The following is a 24,091-nucleotide window of genomic DNA, read 5'->3' on the forward strand; positions in this document are numbered from 1 at the left end:
GCCGGGCAGCGCGGGCAGGGGGGGCTTGGAGAGACCACAGAAATAGCAACGGGGCCCCGCTAGTTTGTCGGAGCGATCCGCAGCGCAGGCTTGGGGGGGGGGGTCGGGGTCCACGGAAGATGGGGGTGGCGCGTGCCATGAAGTCCAGGGGGTTGCTGCCCGGCCGGGGGCGTATGCGCGGGCGTTCAGGTCAGCAACCTCCAGGGAGGTTGCCAGAGTCCGTGCCTCAGCTAGGCTGAGGGCGTTCTTCTCCAGCAATCGTTGGCGGATAGGAGACTGCATGCCAGCAACGTAAGCGTCTCTGATTAGAAGTTCCATGTGCTCCGTCGCTGAAACTTGGAGACATGCGCACGTTCTCCCTAGAGCTGTGAGGGCCTGGTAAAACTCGTCGAGGGACTCACCAGGGAACTGTTGTCTAGTCGTCAGGAGATGCCGTGCTTAAACTTCGTTGACCGGCCGGAGAAAGTGTCCTTTGAGAATCTCCATGGCCGCATCAAAATCGTCTTCGTCTTCGATCACTGTGTAGACCGATGTGCCCACGCATGAGTGGAGGATGTGGAGTTTCTGCTCCTTGGTGGGCTTGCCGGCTGCAGTCGTCAGGGAGCTATTAAAACACGCCTGCCAGTGTTTAAAGATTGCAGATGCATTTGCAGCATGTGGGCCGGTGCGGAGGCAGTCAGGCTTGATGCGAAGCTCCATTCCAAAATTCTAGCTGATTAAATTCATGTACCATCAATTCGACTCAAGACACATTTAGGATCGGAACTGTGGCTTTAATCAGCGAGTTGTTAGCCCGGTGGTCGACTACAGAGAATGACTGTAGAGGGAGATGGCTCACCAGGGGAAGGCAGCAGCAGCCAGGTTCATGGCACCGTGGCTGGCTCTGCTGCACAGCAGGGCAGGAAGAAAAATGGCAGGGCTATAGTGATAGGGGACTCGATCGTAAGGGGAATAGACAGGCGGTTCTGTGGACGCAATCGAGACTCCAGGATGGTATGTTGCCTCCCTGGTGCAAGGGTCAAGGATGTCTCGGAGCGGCTGCAGGACATTCTGGGGGGGGGGGGAGGGTGAACAGCCAGCTGTCGTGGTGCACATAGGCGCCAATGATATAGGTAAAAAACGGGATGAGGTCCTACAAGCGGAATTCAGGGAGTTAGGAGTTAAACTAAAAAGTAGGACCTCAAAGGTAGTAATCTCAGGATTGCTACCAGTGCCACGAGCTAGTCAGAGTAGGAATGTCAGGATAGATAGGATGAATGCGTGGCTCGAGAGATGGTGCAAGAGGGAGGGATTCAAATTCCTGGGGCATTGGGACCGGTTCTGGGGGAGGTGGGACCAGTACAAACCAGGCGGTCTGCACCTGGGCAGGACTGGAACCGAAGTCCTAGGGGGGGTGTTTTCTAGAGCTGTTGGGGAGGGTTTAAACTAATGTGGCAGGGGGATGGGAACCGATGCAGGAAGTTGGAAGGTAGTAAAACAGGGACAGAAGCAAAAGGAAGTAAGGGGAAAAGTGCAAGGCAGAGAAGACATGGTCAAAAATCCAAAAGGGCGACAGTACAAGGTACAGTGACTGAGGGGAGCTCAGTGAATAGGCCCAGTAATAACAAAAGGAATAAAACTGGAGATGTTAAGATTCAAAACAGAGGTAAAAAAACCAACATAAGTGTACTTTACCTGAATGCTCGTAGTATTCGGAATAAAGTAAATGAGTTGATGGCACAAATCATCGTAAATGACTATGATTTAGTGGCCATTACTGAAACATGGTTAAAGGATGGTCACGACTGGGAGTTAAATATCCGAGGGTATCAAAATATTCGGAAGGACAGAGTGGATGGTAAGGGAGGTGGTGTTGCTCTGTTATTTAAGGATGACATCCGGGCAATAGTAAGGGATGACATCGGTGCTATGGAGGATAAGGTTGAATCCATTTGGGTGGAAATCAGGAATAGTAAGGCGAAAAAGTCACTGATAGGAGTAGTCTATCGGCCACCAAATAGTAACGATATGGTGGGGCAGGCAATAAACAAAGAAATAACTGATGCATGTAGAAATGGTACAACAGTTATCATGGGGGATTTTAATCTACATGTCGATTGGTTTAACCAGGTCGGTCAAGGCAACCTTGAGGAGGAGTTTATAGAATGTATCCGCGATAGTTTCCTGGAACAGTATGTAATGGAACCTACGAGGGAACAAGTGGTCCTAGATCTTGTCCTGTGTAATGAGACAGGATTGATTCATGATCTCATAGTTAGGGATCCTCTCGGAAGGAGCGATCACAATATGGTGGAATTTAAAATACAGATGGAGGGTGAGAAAGTAAAATCAAATACTAGTGTTTTGTGTTTAAACAAAGGAGATTACAAGGGGATGAGAGAAGAACTAGCTAAGGTAGACTGGGAGCTAAGACTTTATGGTGGAACAGTTGAGGAACAGTGGAGAACCTTCCAAACGATTTTTCACAGTGCTCAGCAAAGGTTTAGACCAACAAAAAGGAAGGACGGAAGAAAGAGGGAAAATCGACCGTGGATATCTAAGGAAATAAGGGAGAGTATCAAATTGAAGGAAAAAGCATATAAAGTGGCAAAGATTGCTGGGAGATTAGAGGACTGGGAAATCTTTAGGGGGCAACAGAAAGCTACTAAAAAAGCTATAAAGAAGAGTAAGATAGAGTATGAGAGTAAACTTGCTCAGAATATAAAAACAGACAGTAAAGGTTTTTACAAATATATAAGACAAAAAAGAGTGGCTAAGGTAAATATTGGTCCTTTCGAGGATAAGAAGGGAGTTTTAATAATGGGAAATGAGGAAATGGCTGAGGAACTGAACAGGTTTTTTGGGTCGGTCTTCACAGTGGAAGACACAAATAACATGCCAGCGACTGATAGAAATGAGGCTATGACAGGTGAGGACCTTGAGAGGATTGTTATCACTAAGGAGGGAGTGATGGGCAAGCTAATGGGGCTAAAGGTAGACAAGTCTCCTGGCCCTGATGGAATGCATCCCAGAGTGCTAAAAGAGATGGCTAGGGAAATTGCAGATGCACTAGTGATAATTTACCGAAATTCACTAGACTCTGGGGTGGTCCCGGTGGATTGGAAATTAGCAAACGTGACGCCACTGTTTAAAAAAGGAGGTAGGCAGAAAGCAGGAAATTATAGGCCAGTGAGCTTAACTTCGGTAGTAGGGAAGATGCTGGAATCTATCATCAAGGAAGAAATTGCGAGGCATCTGGATAGAAATTGTCCCATTGGGCAGACGCAGCATGGGTTCGTAAAGGGCAGGTCATGCCTAACTAATTTAGTGGAATTTTTTGAGGACATTACCAGTGCAGTAGATAACGGGGAGCCGATGGATGTGGTATATCTGGATTTCCAGAAAGCCTTTGACAAGGTGCCACACAAAAGGTTGCTGCATAAGATAAAGATGCATGGCATGAAGGGTAAAGCAGTAGCATGGATAGAGGATTGGTTAATTAATAGAAAGCAAAGAGTTGGGATAAATGGGTGTTTCTCTGGTTGGCAATCAGTAGCTAGTGGTGTCCCTCAGGGATCCGTGTTGGGCCCACAATTGTTCACAATTTACATAGATGATTTGGAGTTGGGGACCAAGGGCAATGTGTCCAAGTTTGCAGATGACACTAAGATGAGTGGTAAAGCGAAAAGTGCAGAGGATACTGGAAGTCTGCAGAGGGATTTGGATAGGTTAAGTGAATGGGCTAGGGTCTGGCAGATGGAATACAATGTTGACAAAGGTGAGGTTATCCATTTTGGTCGGAATAACAGCAAACGGGATTATTATTTAAACGATAAAATATTAAAGACTTGGGTGTGCTACTGCATGAGTCACAGAAGGTTGGTTTACAGGTGCAACAGGTGATTAAGAAGGCAAATGGAATTTTGCCCTTCATTGCTAGAGGGATGGAGTTTAAGACTAGGGAGGTTATGTTGCAATTGTATAAGGTGTTAGTGCGGCCACACCTGGAGTATTGTGTTCAGTTTTGGTCTCCTTACTTGAGAAAGGACGTACTGGCGCTGGAGGGTGTGCAGAGGAGATTCACTAGGTTAATCCCAGAGCTGAAGGGGTTGGATTATGAGGAGAGGTTGAGTAGACTGGGACTGTACTCGTTGGAATTTAGAAGGATGAGGGGGGATCTTATAGAAACATTTAAAATTATGAAGGGAATAGATAGGATAGATGTGGGCAGGTTGTTTCCACTGGCGGGTGACAGCAGAACTAGGGGACATAGCCTCAAAATAAGGGGAAGTAGATTTAGGACTGAGTTTAGGAGGAACCTCTTCACCCAAAGGGTTGTGAATCTGTGGAATTCCTTGCCCAGTGAAGCAGTTGAGGCTCCTTCATTACATGTTTTTAAGGTAAAGATATATAGTTTTTTGAAGAATAAAGGGATTAAGGGTTATGGTGTTCGGGCCGGAAAGTGGAACTGAGTCAACAAAAGATCAGCCATGATCTAATTGAATGGCGGAGCAGGCTCGAGGGGCCAGATGGCCTACTCCTGCTCCTAGTTCTTATGTTCTTATGACCGACCGCCGGGTACTCTGGGTACTTATACCCCACCTCGGAGGCGGGGCCTACTTGCCTCTCGGCCAATTAGAGAGCAGTCACATGACTAGTCCCAACCAATCGGACGAGAGGCACATGACCAGCCAGAGACAATGGGAAGCCAGTGCTCTGCACCAATGGCAGTGCTCAGATCCATACCACCACAGAGTGTTTGATGGGGACAGTGTAGAGAGAGTTTTATTCTGTATCTAACCCCGTGCTGTACCTGTCCTGGGAATGTTTGATGGGACAGTGTAGAGGGAGCTTTACTCTGTATCTAACCCCGTGCTGTACCTGTCCTGGGAGTGTTTGATGGGGACAGTGTAGAGGGAGCTTTACTCTGTATCTAACCCCGTGCTGTACCTGTCCAAGGAGTGTTTGATGGGACAGTGTAGAGGGAGCTTTACTCTGTATCTAACCTCGTGCTGTACCTGTCCTGGGAGTGTTTGATGGGGACAGTGTAGAGGGAGCTTTACTCTGTATCTAACCCCGTGCTGTACCTGTCCTGGGAGTGTTTGATGGGGACAGTGTAGAGGGAGCTTTACTCTGTATCTAACCCCGTGCTGTACCTGTCCTGGGAGTGTTTGATGGGGACAGTGTAGAGGGAATTTTACTCTTTACAACCCCAGCTCCGCCTGGTAGTTGTTACTGAGCTGGTCTCTTACCTGGAAAATGTGCTGCATTGACTTTGTGGAGGGCTGAGGCAGCGTGAAGATGGAGAAGTGTTTGAGGAGTCTTTGGCTGAGTTCAGTACGCGCACCACTCGGGGGAGCACACGCTGCGACGAGAGTCACATCTTGCACACGCTGATCATCAGAAGCGAAAGAACAAGGAGAAACACTGAGACATATCGCACACTCAAGGCATCAGAAGCCATTGAAATTAAACAGCAGCTCACAAGCAACCCGAGAGTGGAGATTTGCGCCCAAAAGTTTGTGTCATCGGGCAAATATGTAATGCAGTAACGTCAAAGCCAAAATCTCAACTGAGAGGCAAGACCCATGACTTGAGATGCAAGACCCGTAAGTGAGAGAGAGACACGATACAAATATCCAAGGGCTGAGACTGTGACCTGTGGGGCAATACTAAAGGGGTGGGGGGTGGGGGGGTAGAGGGGTGGGGGGGGGGGGGGGGGCTGACATCTGACACCCAATACAGCAGGCCTGATTTTTCCGACTCAGAACCTGAGGCATGAGATTGGAGACCAGAGAATCAATGGCACAGTGAAACAGAAGATGAAATGTTTTTAAAATGTGTAGAGACTGGACTTATTCACCATGGAACAAGGAAAACAACTGAAACTTGATACAGTATATAGATATTTGACTCACAGTTTGATGTGATTTGGAATATTTGTCTCACAGTTTGATGTGATTTGGAATATTTGTCTCACAATTTGATGTGATTTGGAATATTTGTCTCTCAGTTTGATGTGATTTGGAATATTTGTCTCACAGTTTGATGTGATTTGAAAAATGAAATGAAATGAAAATCACTTATTGTCACGAGTAGGCTTCAATGAAGTTACTGTGAAAAGCCCCTAGTCGCCACATTCCGGCACCTGTCCGGGGAGGCTGGTACAGGAATCGAACCGTGCTGCTGGCAAAGCCAGCGATTTAGCCTGGTGAGCTAAACCAGCCCCTATTTGGAATAGTTGTCTCACAGTTTAATGTGATATGGAATATTTGTCTCTCAGTTTAGTGTGATATGGAATATTTGTCTCAGTTTGATGTGATTTGGAATATTTGTCTCACAGTTTGATGTGATTTGGAATATTTGTCTCACAGTTTGATGTGATTTGGAATATTTGTCTCTCAGTTTAATGTGATATGGAATATTTGCCTCAGTTTGATGTGATTTGGAATATTTGTCTCACAGTTTGAACTGATTTGGAATATTTGTCTCAGTTTGATGTGATTTGGACTATTTGTCTCAGTTTGATGTGATTTGGAATATTTATTTCTCAGTTTGATGTGATTTGGAATGTTTGTCTCTCAGTTTGATGTGATTTGGAATATTTGTCTTCGTTTGATATGATTTGGAATATTTGTCTCTCAGTTTGATGTGATTTGAAATATTTGTCACAAAATCTGATGTGATTTGGAATATTTGTCTCACAGTTTGATGTGATTTGGAATATTTGTCTCTCAGTTTGATGTGATTTGGAATATTTGTCTCACAGTTTGATGTGATTTGGAATATTTGTCACACAATTTGATGTGATTTGGAATATTTTTCTCCGTTTGATATGATTTGGAATATTTGTCTCTCAGTTTGATATGATTTGAAATATTTGTCACACAATTTAATGTGATTTGGAATATTTGTCTCTCAGTTTGATGTGATTTGAAATGAAATGAAAATGAAATGAAATGAAAATCGCTTATTGTCACGAGTAGGCTTCAATGAAGTTACTGTGAAAAGCCCCTAGTCGCCACATTCCGGCGCCTGTCCGGGGAGGCTGGTACGGGAATCGAACCGTTCTGCTGGCCTGCTTGGTCTGCTTTAAAAGCCAGCGATTTACCCTGGTGAGCTAAACCAGCCCCTCTGTGGAATATTTGTCTCAGTTTGATGTGATTTGGAATGTTTGTCCTGTGATTTGATTTGATTTGGAATATTTGTCCTGTGGTTTGATGTGATTTGGAATATTTGTCTTGTAGTTCGATGTGATTTAGAATAGTTGTCTCGTGGTTTGATGTGATTTGGTGAAATGGTGTTGGCAGCTGTCTCTGTACTGAGTTACCAAAAGCAATTTGATCCTTATTTTCCCTCTTTGAATGGCGAAGGAGCAGGGGAGGTTAAACATATTTCTGTATCAAATAATTGGTAAAGTACTGAAGGGTTCAATAACCCCCTTCATTGCTGTTTCAGCAATTAGTAGTAATAGTAGTTACATTGTATATATTGTGTAGCCCTATTATGTATTCTCATGTACTTTCTTGAATTCTGTTCAATTCCCTTTCTTCCAATGTACTGAATGATCTGTTGAGCTGCTTGCAGAAAAATACTTTTCACTGTACCTCGGTACACGTGACAATAAACAAATCCAATCCAATCCAATCATTAATATCGTCTTTGTTGAATAACTTCATCAAATAAATAATCAGAAGACAAGGCATGAAACGTACCAGCCATTTGAAATTCTGAACATCGAAGAAACCTCCGAGATCCAGAAACTGTCGAATTAGTTCAAGAGGAGGCTGTGCTCCGTACTGTTCAACTGCTGGCATATTGAGGTCATCCAAAAATATAATCACCTTCCAAAAACAAAGTGTATTCATTAAATGGTGATAAATTGGGGAATGTTGTTGCACAAAGGCAGTGGATGTCCTTGTACACCAGTCACTGAAAGCAAGCAAGCAGGTACAGCAAGCAGTTAGGAAGGCAAATGGTATCTTGGCCTTCATTGCAAAAAGACTTAGTTGTACGCGCAAGGGCATCTTCCTGTAGCTGTACAGGGCCTTGGTGTGATTACACCCGGAGTATTGTGTGTCGTTTTGGTCTCTTTAGCTTAGAAAAGATATACTTGCCATAGAGGGAGTGCAGCAAATGTTTGTTAGACAGCTTCATGAGATGGCAGGATTGTTATATGAGGAGAGATTGTGTTGACTGGGCTTGTATTCACAGTGATTTATAAGAACGAGAGGTGGTCTCATTGAAGTGTACAAGGTTCTTACTTGGGGTGGCAATGTAGATGCAGGAAGGCTGTTTCCCTTTGATCAGGGGTCGAGAGCCATGGACAGTCTCAGAATAAGGGGCAGGCCACTGAGGACTGAGATGAGAAGAAATTCCTTTCGTCAGAGGGTAGTGAATCTTTGGAATTTGTTCCCCAGAGGGCTGTGGAGGCTCAGTCATTGAGTATGTTCAAGACAGATATTGATAGATTTCTGGATATTAAAGCTACCAAGGGTTTGGAGGATAGTGCAGGAAAATGGCATTGAGGTAGATCAGCTATGATTAGTTGAATGGTGGATGAGGCTAGAGGGAATGAATGGCCTACTCCTGCTTGCCCATGCTGCCATTAGTATGTGTTCAGTAATGTCTGAGTCAGACGTGATGAAATGTTACCCACCTGTTTGTTCTTTGCTGGACCGCGCCGGTTCCTGCTCCTCTTCACCAGTTTCTGCAGGATATGTGCCTGGGTTTGAGCCGAGGTAGTCTGTGTGCTGAACAAGATTGTGTTTACCACTAGCTCCTGGCTGTCATGAGAACTCCCTGAGAACTCCACTCGCTGACCACTGCAAACTGGACCGGCCAAAGCAAGAAAGCAATCCTCATTAATACACATTCATTAATTCTCTGCCACTGGTGGCTGAGCAATCTCTGGCAGAAATTCGCCCCAGCATCTGATGAGTCTCACTCAAGTGGTTGAGTTAATTATACATGCTTTCACTCATGTAGACCAGGCCAGGTGAGGACAACAGATTTCCTGCCCTAAAGGACATTAGGGAACCAGATGGGTTTTTACGACAATCGACAATGGTTTTATGGCCACCTTTTAGACTTTTAATTCCAGATTTTTATTGAATTCAAATTTCACCATCTGCTATGGCGGGATTCGAACCTGGTTTCCCAGAGAGCATGACTCTGGGTCTATGGGTAACTAGTCCAGTGAGAATACTACTTCACCACTGCCTCCCCGGCGCCATTATTGCGATGAGAAACATTAAACTGCCGACGTAGTCTGTCTTCTCAGCTGGACAAAAGTGATCCCAGAGCACCTTGTGAACAAAAGCTGCCATTGGTGGGATCTTTCTGTGTACAAATTTGTTAAAACAATTATTATGGTGGTGATTCAGCAGACCCAAGTTAAAGTCTGCTGAACGACGCATTTAGCGGGGTGCTTCACAGCAGGCGCAGCACCGTGAGATATCTCGCTACCCAATGGCACTTTGTCCTTTTGGTTTGGCCTCGGGAGTTTCTTCCAGGTCAGGCCTAGTCGCACCTGGGGGGGGGGTCAGACGGGTGGTGGGCGGGGGAATACATTTGGTGGGAGTGGGGTTGGCGTGGTGGGGTGGGGGGATGTCCGGTTGTGCAAAGGTGCCAGGGGAGTGGTGGGGGTCAGGAGTGGGAGTGGTGTGATAGATCCCCTTTGGCGGGGGGGGGGGGGGGGGGGGGGGTGGGGGATCACATGTGTGCAGGGTGTGCGAGGCTGGATCTAGGTTTTTTTATTAGTTACCCTGGAGTTAGAAGTATTTTTTTTTCCTTCTAACTTTCTTTCAAAGTAACTATAAGATTAAGCTGACAGAAACATCCAAAATTATCGAATTATAGGCCAGTAAGCCCGATGTCAGTAGTGGGGAAAAGTCTAGATCCATTATCAAAGATTTTATAGCAGAGCACTTGGAAACCAGTGGCAGGATCGGAGAGAGTCAGCATGGATTTATGAAGGGCAAATCATGCTGGACAAATCTACTGGAATTTTCAAGGTTGTAACTAGTAGAGTAGACGAGGGGGAGCCAGCGGATATAATGTATTGGGACTTTCAGAAGGCTTTCGACAAAGTCCCGCATAAGAGATTAGCGTGTAAAATTAAAGCACGTGGGATTGGGACTAGTTTATTGAGATGGATAGAAAACTTGTTGGAAGACAGGAAACCAAGAGTTGGAATAAACGGGTCATTTTACAAATTGGCAAGCAGTGACTAGAATGTTTGGATGTTTGGATTTGTTTATTGTCACATGTACCGAGGTACAGTGAAAAGTATTTTTCTGCGAGCAGTACATGACAAGAAAATGCATAATAGGTCAACACAAGGTACACAATGTAACTACATAAGCACCTGCATTGGGTGAAGCATACAGGAGTGTAGTATTAATCAGGTCAGTCAATAAGAGGGTCGTTTAGGAGTCTGGTGACAGTGGGGAAGAAGCTGTTTTTGAGTCTGTTCGTGCGTGTTCTCAGACTTCTGTATCTCCTGCCGGATGGAAGAAGTTGGAAAAGTGAGTAAGCCGGGTGGGAGGGGTCTTTGATTATGCTGTCCGCTTTCCCCAGGCAGTGGGAGGTGTAGATGGAGTCAATGGATGGGAGGCGGGTTTGTGTGATGGACTGGGCGGTGTTCACAACTCTCTGAAGTTTCTTGCGGTCTTGGGCTGTGCAGTTGCCATGCCAGGCTGTGATGCAGCCAGATAGGATGCTTTCTACGGTCCATCTGTAAAAGTTGGTAAGAGTTAATGTGGACATGCCAAATTTCCTTAGTTTCCTTAGTGGGGTACCGCAGGGATCGGTGCTGGGCCCTAGCTATTTATAATATATATTAATGATTTAGATTAGGGAACAAAATGTAATGTCTCTAAATTTGCAGATGCCACCAAGTTGTGTGGGATGGTGAGCTGTGAGGAGGATGCAGAGATCCTTCAGTGTGTTTTGGACAAGTTGAGTGAATGGGCAAATGAATGGCAGATGCAGCATAATGTGGATAAATGTGAGGTTATCCACTTTGGTAGCAAAAACAAGAAGGCAGACTATTATCTGAATGGCCATGAATTAGGAGAGGCATATGTGCAATGAAATCTAGAACCGTACATTAGTCACTGAAGGTAAGCATGCAGGTACAGAAGGAGGTAAAGAAGGTAAATGACATGTTGGCCTTCATTGTGAGAGGATTCCAGCACAGGAGCAGGGATGTTTTGCTGCAATTATACAAGGCCTTGGTGAGGTGACCCGTGGAATGTTGTGTGATGTTTTGGTCTCCTTATCTGAGGAAGGATGTTCTAACTATAGAGGGAGTGCAGTGAAGGTTTACCAAACTGATCTCTGGGATGGCAGGACTGTCGGACAAGGAGAGATTGAATCGGTTAGGATTGTTCTTGCTGAAGTTCAGAAGAATGAGGGGGGAATCTCATAGAAACCTATAAAATTCTAACAGGACTGGACAGGGTAGATGCAGGAATGATGTTCCCGATGGTGGGTATGTCCAGAACCAGGGGTCACAGTCTGAGGATACGGGATAGACCATTTAGGACAGAGATGAGGAGAAATTTCTTCACCCAGAGAGTGGTCGGCCTGTGGAATTCATTACCACAAGAAGTAGTTGAGTCTAAAACATTGTATGGTTTCAAGAAACAGTGAGGTAGAATACCGAGGGCGAAGGGGATCAAAGGATATGGATCTGTGGAATTCGCTACCCCTGAGTGTGGTGGATGGAGAGGCAGTGAGTAAATTTAAGGAGGAGTGAGACAGATTTTTAATTGGTAACGGGTTGAAGGGTTCTGGAGAACGAGCAGCACGGTGGAGCTGAGGCCAGGATGAGATCAGCCATGATCACACTGAGGGAATTAGGCTCGAGAGGTCATGCGTTCTAGGGAAGAGACTGGCTGATTTCACAATCCAGCTCTTGGTCTGCAACATTGTAGGTAGCAGATGAGGAACATATCAACCATGATAGAATGGCGGAGCAGACTCGATGGGCCGAATGGCCTAGTTCTGCTCCTATGTCTTATATGGGGGAAAGCGGGAGTAGGCTATTGAGTGGTTGATCAGACATGATCATAATGAATGGCGGAGCGGGCTTGAAGGGCTGAATGGCCTCCTCCTGCTTCTATTTTCTGTTTCTCACAATTCTGTTATGTGGTACTAAATTAAATAAACAGCAGTGCCCTTATCAACCTTCCCTGTTACCACCTCAGAAGACTCCAGAAGTTAGTTAAACATGATTTTCCCTTAATGAATCCATGCTGGTTTTCCTTAACTATTTTGCACGTGTCGAAGTTATTGATGATTTTATCCTGAACTTGAATTTCCCTACCATTGTCGACCAATAGGCTGGGCTGTTGTTTGCTGGCTTTATCCTTGCACTTCCTCCTGAACAAGGGTGCAACATTTGACATTTTCCGATCTTCTGGCACCTCCCCTGTGTCTTCGGCAGTACAGCGAAGATTCACTCAACTGGGAACTGGGGAAAGGGGGTTGTCCTGTACTGAGAGGCTAAGTAAACTGGGCATATGTGGATGTGAGAATTGTTTCCACTGGTCACGGAATCTGAAACACAGGAACCCTGGCTCAGGATAAGGGGCCAATCATTTTGGACTGACATGCGGGGAAATTGCTTCACTATAAAGGCTTGTGAATCTTTATCCTTCAACTAACATTATTACAACAGTTTGTCAGCCCACTGCTGTTTGTGGGAGCTTGCTGTGCATATTTTCATGGCGACTTCTCTGTACAGTGTAACTAAGTTCTTCCTTGGCTGTAAAGTGAGACTTTTTACTGCATTTCTATGTTCGAGGTTACAGAAGAAGGCCATGGAGAGATTTGAACATACTGGCAGATTGGTTATGTCTCCATGACAAAGACAATTGGAGATGCAAGAGGGCATATTTAGGCTTCTCCGCATTCCTTGCTAATATACTGTGTAGAGGACTGAAACTCAGGTGTGAAGAAAACTTTAGCTTCTCCCGTGAAAGCGCATCAATAGTCTTGCTGTGAAGATAAACTAGAGATGGAATAGATTGTACCAATATCGGGTTAACACCAGCAGACTTTGTTTTCTGTGTCACCGGCCCAGTTAATTCCTTCCAGACAGTAAATGTGGTCATTGAATCACACATTCGTTCTGTGAGGTGTTATTGACAGCCCAGGGAAGTGATAATTAACTGCAGCAGAAATGGAAACTGAAGTGAAATGTGGCTAATTGTCACTTAACAGCATTCATGGCATGACACGTTTTGTGTTACCTTGAACACAAAGTAATATTAGTAGGATCATTTATACAGTGAAAGACTTGCATTTATATTGCACTTTACTGCTAAGGAACAACTTACACTGTAACATTAGAACTTAGTTACACAGTATATTAGCAAGGAATGGGGAGAAGCCTAAATATGCCCTCTTGCATCTCCAATTATCTTTGTTGTGGAGATGTAACCAATCTGCCAGTATACTGTATTCAAATCTCTCCATGGCCTTCTTCTGTAACCTCGAACATAGAAATGCAGTAAAAAGTCTCACTTTACAGCCAAGGAAGAACTTAGTTACACTGTACAGAGAAGTCGCCATGAAAATATGCACAGCAAGCTCCCACAAACAGCAGTGGGCTGAACATAGAACAGTACAGCACAGAACAGGCCCTTCGGCCCTCGATGTTGTGCCGAGCAATGATCACCCTACTTAAACCCACGTAACCCGTATACCCGTAACCCAACAATCCCCCCATTAACCTTACACTACGGGCAATTTAGCATGGCCAATCCACCTAACCCGCACATCTTTGGACTGTGGGAGGAAACCGGAGCACCCGGAGGAAACCCACGCACACACGGGGAGGACGTGCAGACTCCACACAGACAGTGACCCAGCCGGGAATCAAACCTGGGACCCTGGAGCTGTGAAGCATTGATGCTAACCACCATGCTACCGTGAGGCCCCCTGACAAACTGTTGTAATAATGTTAGTTGAAGGATAAAGATTCACAAGCCTTTTTAGAGAAGCAATTTCTCTGCATGTCAGTCCAAAATGATTGGCCCCTTATCCTGAGCCAGGGTTCCTGTGTTTCAAATTCCGTGACCAGTGGAAACAATTCTCACATCCACATATGCCCAGTTTACTTAGCCTCTCATTATAGGACAACCCCCTTTCCCCAGTTCCCAGTTGAGTGAATCTTCGCTGTACTGCCTCCAATGCAATATATCCTTTCTTAAACTTGGAGACCAAATCTGCTCGCTGTATTCTAGATGTGGTCTAACCAAAGCCCTGTGCAACTGGAGCCAACTTCTTTATTCCTGTATTCCAATCCTAAAACCAGCGTAATTGCTTGATGTTGACCCGGGTCTCTCTCCCGGATCTAATTGACCCAGATTTGATTCCTGGGGAGCTGTGTGGTGTTTGTATATACTCCCCGTGTCTGCGTGGGTTCCCTCTGGGTGCTCCGGTTTCCTCCCACTGTGCAAACATGTGCAGGTTAAGTGGATTGGCCACGCTAAATTGCCCTTAGTGCCCAAACATATTGGTGGGGTTACAGAGATGGAGTGGGGACATGGGCCTAGGTAGGGTGCTCTTTCAGAAGGTTGGTGGCAGACTCGATGGGCCGAATGGCTTCCTTCTGCACTGTAATGATTCAATGATGTACATGCATGCTTACTTTGCTTTCCTGCACTAACACCCAAGACACTTCGAGCATCGTCATTTACAAGTTTTAAAAGTTATTCTGCTTGTTTGTCTCTTATGACGAAAGTGAACAACTTCAAACTTCCCTTTAGCACACTGGGCTAAATCGCTGGCTTTGAAAGCAGACCAAGGCAGGTCAGCAGCGCGGTTCAATTCCCATACCAGCCTCCCCAACAGGCGGCAGAATGTGGTGACTTGGGGCTTTTCACGGTAACTTAATTTGAAGCCTACTTGTGACAATAAGCAAATTTCTTTTCACGTCATACTATGGCTGCCTTTTTTCTATCTCTTTGCTGCATCTCCGTGTCCTCCCCACAACTGATCTTTCCACCTCTCTTGGTATCATCAGCAAACAAAGAGCTGAGCTCCCAGCATTGATCCTTGCAGCAGTCCACTATTCACTGCCTGAAAACTTGAAAAATCCCCAGTTATGCCCACTCTCTACTTTCTACCCATTAACCCATCATCTATCCATGCTAATATATTACCCCGCAGTTCCATGGGCCCTTATCTTGCCAATTAACCTTTTACATAGGTTTAGTAAGAACAGGGAGTCCACACTGAGTAAAATAAAAAGTTTTATTTACAGCACAATATATACATAGCCCGGCAGATCCCTACTGGATTCCTCTCTCTGGTCGGTACCTAAACCTTTTATACAGAGGTCAATAGAGATCCCCTGTCCCTGGCTCGTACTCTGCAAGGGCCATGGGGAAGATAATAATTCTCACCCCGTGGGCTATTATAACCTCTTCCCCCCCCCCCCCCCCCCCCCCCCCCCCCCCGCCCCCACCCATCTAAAGACCCCCCTGACGACCGATGAGGAGAAGAAGGAGGAGCAGATGGAGGACATTGGATTATTTTTGCTCCTGGCAATATGTCATTGAGGTGATGTGCTGGATCGGTCGGCTTATACCACTCTGGTGGACACGGTGGCAGACTATCAGCAGGAGGCGGCTGATCGGGGTCCGAGACCTCCGGTTGGTGTCTCCATTTCTCAGTCGGAAGATACAACATCCGGCATGTCGGCGTCGGGAGAGACCAGAGGGGTCACAGCAGGCTGGTTCAGCAACGGGCTGGAGGATCCAGGACAAGTTTCTTTCCAGGAAACCCACGAGGGAGCAACCTTGTGGTTGCTCTGCGGTGGCACGGTAGTACAGTGGTTAGCAATGTTGCTTTACAGCGCCAAGTACCCGGGTTCGATTCCCCGCTGGGTCACTGTCTGTTTTAGGAGCTGGTTTAGCACACTGGGCTAAATTGCTGGCTTTGAAAGCATTCCAATGCAGGCCAGCAGCACAGTTCAATTCCCGTACCAGCCTCCCCAAACAGGTGCTGGAATGTGGTGACTAGGGGTTTTTCACAGTAACTTCATTGAAGCCTACTCGTGACAATAAGAGATTTTCATTTCATTTCCCAAATGAGAAAATGTGATCCAAATGTGTTGCGCAGTTGGCCCCGGACCCAAACCTGGTAAGAGGCTGGTCTTGTTTGGCGGATGAAAATTCCAGAGAGCCGGTGAGCACGTTGTTGAAGTTATGAATGAACACCGCATCATTAGGTGCACAGTATGACAGAGGTCGGCATCAAACAGGGCCTCGTCCTCTCTAATCTTGGTTATGGTGCATCTTTGTGCTGATGTCCAGAAAAATCAAACTCAGTCGTACATGAAGCCTACGACCCATTAACATCCCAGCGGGGGCTACCCCAGTTACCGTATGCGGCGTGTCTCTGTATCAGAACAAAAATCTTCCCAGCCTGGTGTCCATTGAGCCTGAAGTCTCTTTCTTTAGTTGCCATTTAACAGTTTGCACAGCCCTCTCTGCCAAGCCGGTTAATTAGAGATGATATGGGGCAGTGTGTATATGACGAATCCCATTGTTTTCGCATAAGCAGCAAACTCTTCAGGCACCACAGGGATTCCGGGAGTGGGAAAAGAAACATGCAATCACTGCACAGACGCCCGGGAGGTGATTGTTGCCATTCTGTGGACCTCCAGCCACTTTGAGCGGGCGTCAACCAGGGCGCGGGACATCGACTCCATGGAATGGACTGGTTAAATCAGCGTGCCAACCAGCGGGACATCCTGACCACTCCCAAGGGTGGTGGGGTGCCGCCGGAGGGTACTCTTGTCAGATCAAGCATTGTTGGGCCAACGCTTCGACATCCACGTCCAAACCCGATCGCCAGACATACCTTATCTCCAGCATCTCCACGTTGCACACTCCTGGGGGACCATTATGATGGTCCTTCAACACGATTGCCTGGCCTTTCATTGGAACAACAACCATCATTGCCCCACTGGAAGAGACCAGCTTCCACAATCAGTTCCGACAGCTTGGAGGAGAAAACTCCCCTGGTAGCGGCCGATGCTGCCCACCGTATAGCACCAGATGCTGCACTTTGGCAAGGATGGGTTAGTCAGCATCAGTCACGAATACGAAATGCAGTCACTGGCAAGGAGTCCATAAAATTCAGGACAGCAACCACTTTGTCCGTTGCATGGAGGTTTGCCGATTTGGTCTGCAGGGGAAGACGTCTGAACATATCAGCGTGCACAGTCAGCGTCTTGGTGGCAAAGGCAATCGGACGATCACGGCCATTGCTCATTCGATGTGACAGAACTCCCCCAGTCCTATCCGGCGAAGCATCGCATGTGACGATGGTTTTGAAGGATAGAAATGCATCAGTACCCCCGAAGAGGACAACTACCGTTTCATTTTCCGAAATTCCGCATCCTGGGCTTGCTCCATTCCCATGGCTTGTTGAGGAGTAAGTGAAGGGCGGCCACTGTAGTTGCCAGATTTCGAATAAACCACCCATAGTAATTTGCTAGTCCAAGAAAAGAGCAGAGCTCCGTGGCATCTCGCAGGGCCACTTTGGTGCCACTTTGGTGGCTCTCACCATTTTGGCGACCGGGTGCAGGTCTTCCTGGTTCACCCAATACCCCAAATATGCAATTTCCTTTGTGTGGAGCACATACTTCACATGGCACAGGAGGACCCCACACTCTGAAAAACTTTCATTACCATCTCGAGGTTCTGCAAATATACTTGTTGTGCGGTCCCCATGTCCAGCACATTGTCCAAGTAAACCACAACTCGTGGCAATCCGCGCAGGATATTCTCCATGATACTCCAGGACACTGCGCACGCCGAGGATACTCCGAACACAAGCCGGTGTGTACTCATGCAATCACTTGTGCGTATTCATTGTTACGTACTGTCGTGATGATTTATCGAGCTTCAGCTGTAGATAAGCGTTGCTAGTGTCTGTTTATGTAATTGTACAGCCAGTGGCCAATGTTGCATACAGGTCCTCGCTGTGTGGTAAAGGATAGAAGTCTAACCTTGAAGCGGTGTCACTCTCCACAGGGACGGACTGTCTTATCTGGCTTCATAAAGGGAACCACCGGCGCCGCCCACTTAGCAGAGTGCAGAGGCCGAATATTGTCAAAACTCTTCAAACAACAAAGTTCGGTCCCGGCTTTCTCCACTAAAGCGTAGGGAACCGGATAGGCACAAAGGTATTGGGCCTGGGCCTCCGGGTCCACCTGGATCTTGGCTATGGCCCCTTTAGTGCAGAAGGAGGCCATTCGGCCCATCGGGTCTGCACCGGCTCTTGCAAAGAGCACCCTACCCAAGGTCAACACCTCCACCCTATCCCCATAACCCAGTAACCCCACCCAACACTAAGGGAAATTTTGGTCACTAAGGGCAATTTAGCATGGCCAATCCACCTAACCTGCACATCTTTGGACTGTGGGAGGAAACCGGAGCACCCGGAGGAAACCCACGCACACACGGGGAGAACATGCAGACTCCGCAAAGGCAGTGATCCAAGCCAGGAACCTGGGATCCTGGAGCTTTGAAGCAATTGTGCTATCCACAATGCTACCGTGCTGCCCATATGGAGCATCCGGTCATTCAGCTGTATCGGGACACGAGTAGGGGCCACACAGAGCGTGACCAAACAGTTCAGCTGCCTCTCAGCCTCATCCTCGGCCTCTTCGGGATCATCCAGATGCAAGTCCCAGCCCTGGGGATGATGCCTACTTTGATCGAGGCACCTGGAGTGCTGGCCTCCTTGCTGCCTGAGAGGATGCCGAGACTGGTGCCCACACATCACACATGGGCCGGAATCGCCTTCAGCTGAGTTGGTGACATCATACATCTCGGCCGCCAGCTCTTCACCCAGAGCCCATAGCCATGGGGATACCATATGAGGGGTGACAACCCAAAATGTTCACCTCCATTCCTTGTATCTCTGGGAGGCTGTGATCCGTGTTATTCCAGGACAAAGAGATCTGCAGTGCCACTCAAAAAATCAGGGAGATTTTGCCCAACCTTCCTTCTGTGTTTGCATACTGTTCATACTGCAGACCAACCGATCACAGAGCATATTGGACAGAGCAGTTCCATACTCACAGAACCCAGCTGTCTTCTGTAGCCCTGATAGAAACTTGGTGATGGACACAACGGGGAATCTCACTGCCGTATTAAGCCATTATTTTTGAATGATTACCGAAGGGGTCAGGATAAAATGCTGCACCAGTAATGCCATGAGTTGGTCGAACAATTGCATACCTCGCGCTGTCTGGTAAGTGAGACTCCAGATCACCCAGAACACGTGCGCTCCACAGGCCGTCAGCAGCTTGACCATCTGACACTCATTCTCGGTGATGTTGTTGGCCGGGAAGAAGTAGCACATCCTTTCTGCGTACCGGTTCTAGTCTTCACACCAGCGTCAAATGCACCTAATCGGCCAAACAGAAGCATGGTGAATCAAGCAAACCTGGGTCCAGGAAATCAGCGAGGTGTCTCGGTTGAATAGCTCACAGCGTCGACAGCAAGCCAGTTCATTCCTTGTTACCACTTTATTAAAGTCACAGAGATTTCACACAGAGTAAATAAAGGAAACAAAGTTTTTATTTACAGCACAATCTATGCTCAGCCCGACAGAACCCTACCGGGTTCCTCTCTCTCTAGCCGGTGACTTACCAATCGACCTTTTACACAGAGGTCAGTGGAGATCCCCCACCTCTAGCAGGGGAGCTCGTACTCCACATGGGGCCATGGGAAGATAATAATTTCCACCCCACTGGCCCCATGCGGGCTGTTAGAATTGCACCTTATTGAATACCTTTTGGAAATCCAGATATTCCTTTATCAAACTACAAGTTATATCCTCAAAAATCTCCAATAAGTTTGCCATATAGAATTTCCCTTTTGATAAATCATGTTGAGTAGTTCTAATCTTTAGCAACTTGAGGAAGCCAGCGGTAGTGTGACGAGAATTTATTGAACTATGTGCAATACTCTGTCCACGACACTAACTCTATCTCGATGCAGTCCCTCTTGGGATAACGAACAACTGCGGGCCCTGCTCGGGACGGCGTTGATATTTAGGCTTTAACGAGTTCCAGCAGTGTGTCTGGAGGGATCCAGGAGGGGTCCTATTCCATCGCTCAAAAGCATGTGGCGACTTTCACCATGCTCACACCTGAGAAGCCGTCAAGACATCCATAAAATTAACAATTGCAACCACTTTATCTGCCACTGGAGGGTATAGGGAACTCATGGGCAATGATAGACAACTGAGAGTGTCAGCATGGGCAATCTGCATATTCTAGCGAAATCGAAATCAATATTCATACGTGTCGAGGAGAAATGCCCATCGCTGAATTCTGGCTGATCCGATGGGTGGGATTCCCTTATCTTTTCTAAAAAGGCCAAGCAGGGGCTTGTGGTCAGTCACAATAAAGAAGTGCCTCCCAGAAACATACTGGCAGAACTTCTTGACTCCAAATGTTAATCCCTCCTTCCCAATTTGTTGGGGTGTTCGGTGCTGTCGCCCCATCTGTGGGTCAGCACTACCCCAATGCCATAGGGGGAGATATTGCATATTAGGATTAGTGTCCAAGCCAGGGGGGCACGGGAGCATAGTGGTTAGCACAGTTTCTTCACAGCTCCAGGGTCCCAGGTTCTATTCCCGGCTTGGGTCACTGTCTGTGCGGAGTCTGCACGTTCTCCCCGTGTCTGCGTGGGTTTCCTCCGGGTGCTCCGGTTTCCTCCCACTGTCCAAAAATGTGCAGGTTAGGTGGATTTTTTTTCCAAAAAGATTGGGTTGGGTGGGGTTACTGGGTTACAGCGATAGGGTGGGGGTGTGGGCTTAGGTCGGGTGCTCTTTCCAAGGGTCGGTGCAGACTCGATGGGCTGAATAGCCTCTTTCTGCACTGTAAATTCTATGATTGTGAGTGAGGATCTGTGTGGCCGACTGACTACTTACCCTGGCGAATGCTTTGTCTTGCGAGGCACCGCAGAACTACTTCTGGTTCTTTTTCTAGAGTATGTGGAGTGGAGCCAATAAGGTGGCCAGGATAGCGGTGAACCTTCCATGATAACTTACCAGGCCTGGAAACAATTGGAGTTCAGTTGTGTTGATCAGGGTCGCAGCCCCACAAGCGGTCAGGAGGATGACTTTCTGACGGTCTTCCCCAAAATACCGATAGCTTGGAAGAAGTACCGCATGCATTTAGCACACGAGTTCCACTATTCCAGGCCTGCATCAAAGGCTTTCGGCTGACTGAACTCTGGGATTGTAATCATCCGGAGCGACTCAGTAGTTTCACAAACGAGTCCAGAGTCTCCCTTGTCCTTGTCGCCAGTTTAGTAACTTGAGGAAGCCAGCGGTAGTGTAACAATGATTTCTTGAATGATATACAATCCTCTGCCCTCGGCAGTAACTCTCTCCCAATCCAGTTCCTGTTGGGACAAACAAAAATTCTGGGTCCTGTTTGGGCCGGCTTTTATGTGCAGGTCTTTAGCGAGCTCCAGTTGGGTGGCCTCCGCTGTCTCTCTGGGAAGCGCGATCTCCATGGGGAAATCGACAGCGAGTTTCCCGTGGTCCTCGTGGGTGTTGTGCCATGATCATTCTCTGCTTTTCCATGTCCATTATTAAGACTCCCTTAATAATAGATTCCAGCAACAACTGCTGTGAGGCTAAAGGGCCCATAGTTTACAATTTTCTTACCTCATCATCAACTTTTTGGTAGCCCTTTGCTGGTTTCTAAAACAATTCCAGTCCTTAGACTTGTGGTAAAAATCCCGACTGGTTCACTAATGTCTTCAGGGAAGGAAATCTGCCGTCCTCACCTGGTCTGGCCTACATGTGACTCCAGATCCATAACAATGTGGTTGACTCTTAAAATGCCCTCTGAAATGTCCTAGCCAGCCACTTGGTTGTGTCAAACCGCTCAATAAAAAGGAAAGAAACCGACTGGACCACCTGGCATCGAATAGGCATTGGAAATGACAAAGGCAAACCCAGCCCTGTCAACCCTGCTAAGTTATCCTTACTAACATCTGGGGGCTTGTGCCAAAGTTGGGAGAGCTGTTTCACAGGCTAGTTGAGCAACAGCCTGACATAGTCATACTCACAGAACCAGATCTTACAGATAACGTCACCATCACATCGACTTTCGACCCCACAAAGTCTCAGGGCTTCAGGTCAAACGTGGGCAAGGAAACCTCCTGCTGATTACCACGTACCGGCTACCATCAGCTGATGAATCAGTTACTCCTCCACGTTGAACACAACTTGGAGGAAGCACTGAGGGTGGCAAGGGTGCAGAGTGTACCCTGGGTGGGGAACGTCAATGTCCATCACTTAAGTGGCTCGATAGCATCACTACTGACTGAGTTGACCGGGTCCTAAAGGACAGAGCTGCTAGACTGGGTCTGTGACAGGTCGTGAGGAAATACATAAGAGGGAGAAACTCATGTGACCTCATCCTCATCAACCTGCTGCAGATACATCTGTCCATGACGGTATTGGTAGAAGTGACCACTGCACAGCAATTGTGGAGATGAAATCCCATCTTCACATTGAGGATACCCTCCATCGTGTTGTGTGGCACCACCACCGTGCTAAATGGGATAGATTCAGAACGGATCCATTAACTCCAGACTGGCCATCCATGAGGTGCTGTGGGCCATCAGCAGCAGCAGAATTGTACTCAACCACAATCTGCAATCTCATGGCCTGGAATATCTCCTACTCTACCATTACCACCCAGCCAGGGGATCAACCCTGGTTCAATGAAGAGAACAATGCCAGGAACAGAACCAGGTAGGGGCTGGTTTAGTACAGTGGGCTAAACAGCAGAACAATGCCAGCAGCGCAGGTTCAATTCCCGTACAAGCCTCCCCGAACAGGAGTCAGAATGTGGCGACTAGGGGCTTTTCACAGTAACTTCATTGAAGCCTAATCGTGTACTTGTGACAATAAGCTATTATTATTATTATTAGGTGTACCGAAAAATAAAGTGTTAACCTGGCGAAGGTACAACAAAGGTCACCTTACATCCCAAACAGCATAAGCAGATAGTGACAGAAAGAGCTTCGCAATTCACAACCAGTGGATCAGATCAGTCCTGCCAGATCCAGCAGTGAATGGTAGATGGACAATTAAACAACTCACTGGAGGAGGAGACTCCACAAATATCCTCATCCTCAATGATGGAGGAGCCCAGCACATATGTGCAAAAGACAAGGCTGAGGCATTCTCAACAATCTTCAGCCAGAAGTGCCAAGTTGATGATCCATCTCAGTCTCCTTCGGAGGTCCCAGCATCACTGATGGCAATCTTCACTCATTTCAATTCACCCCATGTGATATCAAGACAGCATTGACAATTATCCAGCACTAGTACTAAAGACTTGAGGTCATTAACTTGCTGCACCCCAAGCAAAGCTGTTCCAGTACTGCTACAACACCGACATCTTTTCACAGTAACTTCATTGCAGTGTTAATGTAAGCCTACTTGTGACAATAAAGATTTTTTAAAATTTCACCCGGCAATGTGGAAAATTGTCCAGGTGTGGCCTGTACACAAAAGGCAGGACAAATACGACCTGGCCACTTCCCGCCCCATCAGTCTACTCTCCATGATCAGTAAAAAGTGATGAAAGGGGTCATCAATGCTATCAAACAGCCCTTACTCAGCAATAACCTGCTCACGGACACTCAGTTTGGGTTCCCCCAGAGTTACTCAGCTCCTGACCTCATTACAGCCTTGGTTCAAACATGGACAATAGAGCTGAAGGCAGAGGTGAGGTGAGAGTGACTGCCCTTGACATCAAAGCAACATTTGACCAAGTATGGCATCAAGGAGCCTGAGCTAAACTGGAGTCAATGGGAATCTGGGAAAACTCTCCGCTGGTTGGGGTCATACCCGGCACAAAGGAAGATGGTTGTGGTGGTTGGAGGTCAATCATCTCAGCTCCAGGACATCACTGAGGGAGCTCCTCAGGGTAGTGTCCTAGACTCAACCATCTTCAGCTGCTTCATCAATGACCTTCCGTCCAACATAAGGTCAGATTTGAGGATTTTTGTTGATTTGTTGATGATTGCACAATGTTCAG

General features: G+C 47.0%; 1 protein-coding gene across 1 annotated transcript in view; it reads right to left on the minus strand.

The window, feature by feature from the left end:
- LOC119966916 (dynein heavy chain 14, axonemal-like) overlaps nt 1-24,091 on the minus strand; it is a 1,122,002-nt gene that overhangs the window by 339,532 nt on the left and 758,379 nt on the right. The window contains exons 47-49 of the mRNA XM_038798874.1: nt 8,639-8,811; nt 7,695-7,823; nt 5,232-5,372 (exon numbers count right to left, since the gene is read on the minus strand). Coding sequence (XP_038654802.1) covers nt 5,232-5,372; nt 7,695-7,823; nt 8,639-8,811 — 443 coding nt within the window. The remainder of the gene's footprint in view (nt 1-5,231; nt 5,373-7,694; nt 7,824-8,638; nt 8,812-24,091) is intronic.

The sequence above is a fragment of the Scyliorhinus canicula genome, chromosome 6 (genome assembly GCF_902713615.1).
Source record: "Scyliorhinus canicula chromosome 6, sScyCan1.1, whole genome shotgun sequence".
Lineage (NCBI taxonomy): Eukaryota > Metazoa > Chordata > Chondrichthyes > Carcharhiniformes > Scyliorhinidae > Scyliorhinus > Scyliorhinus canicula.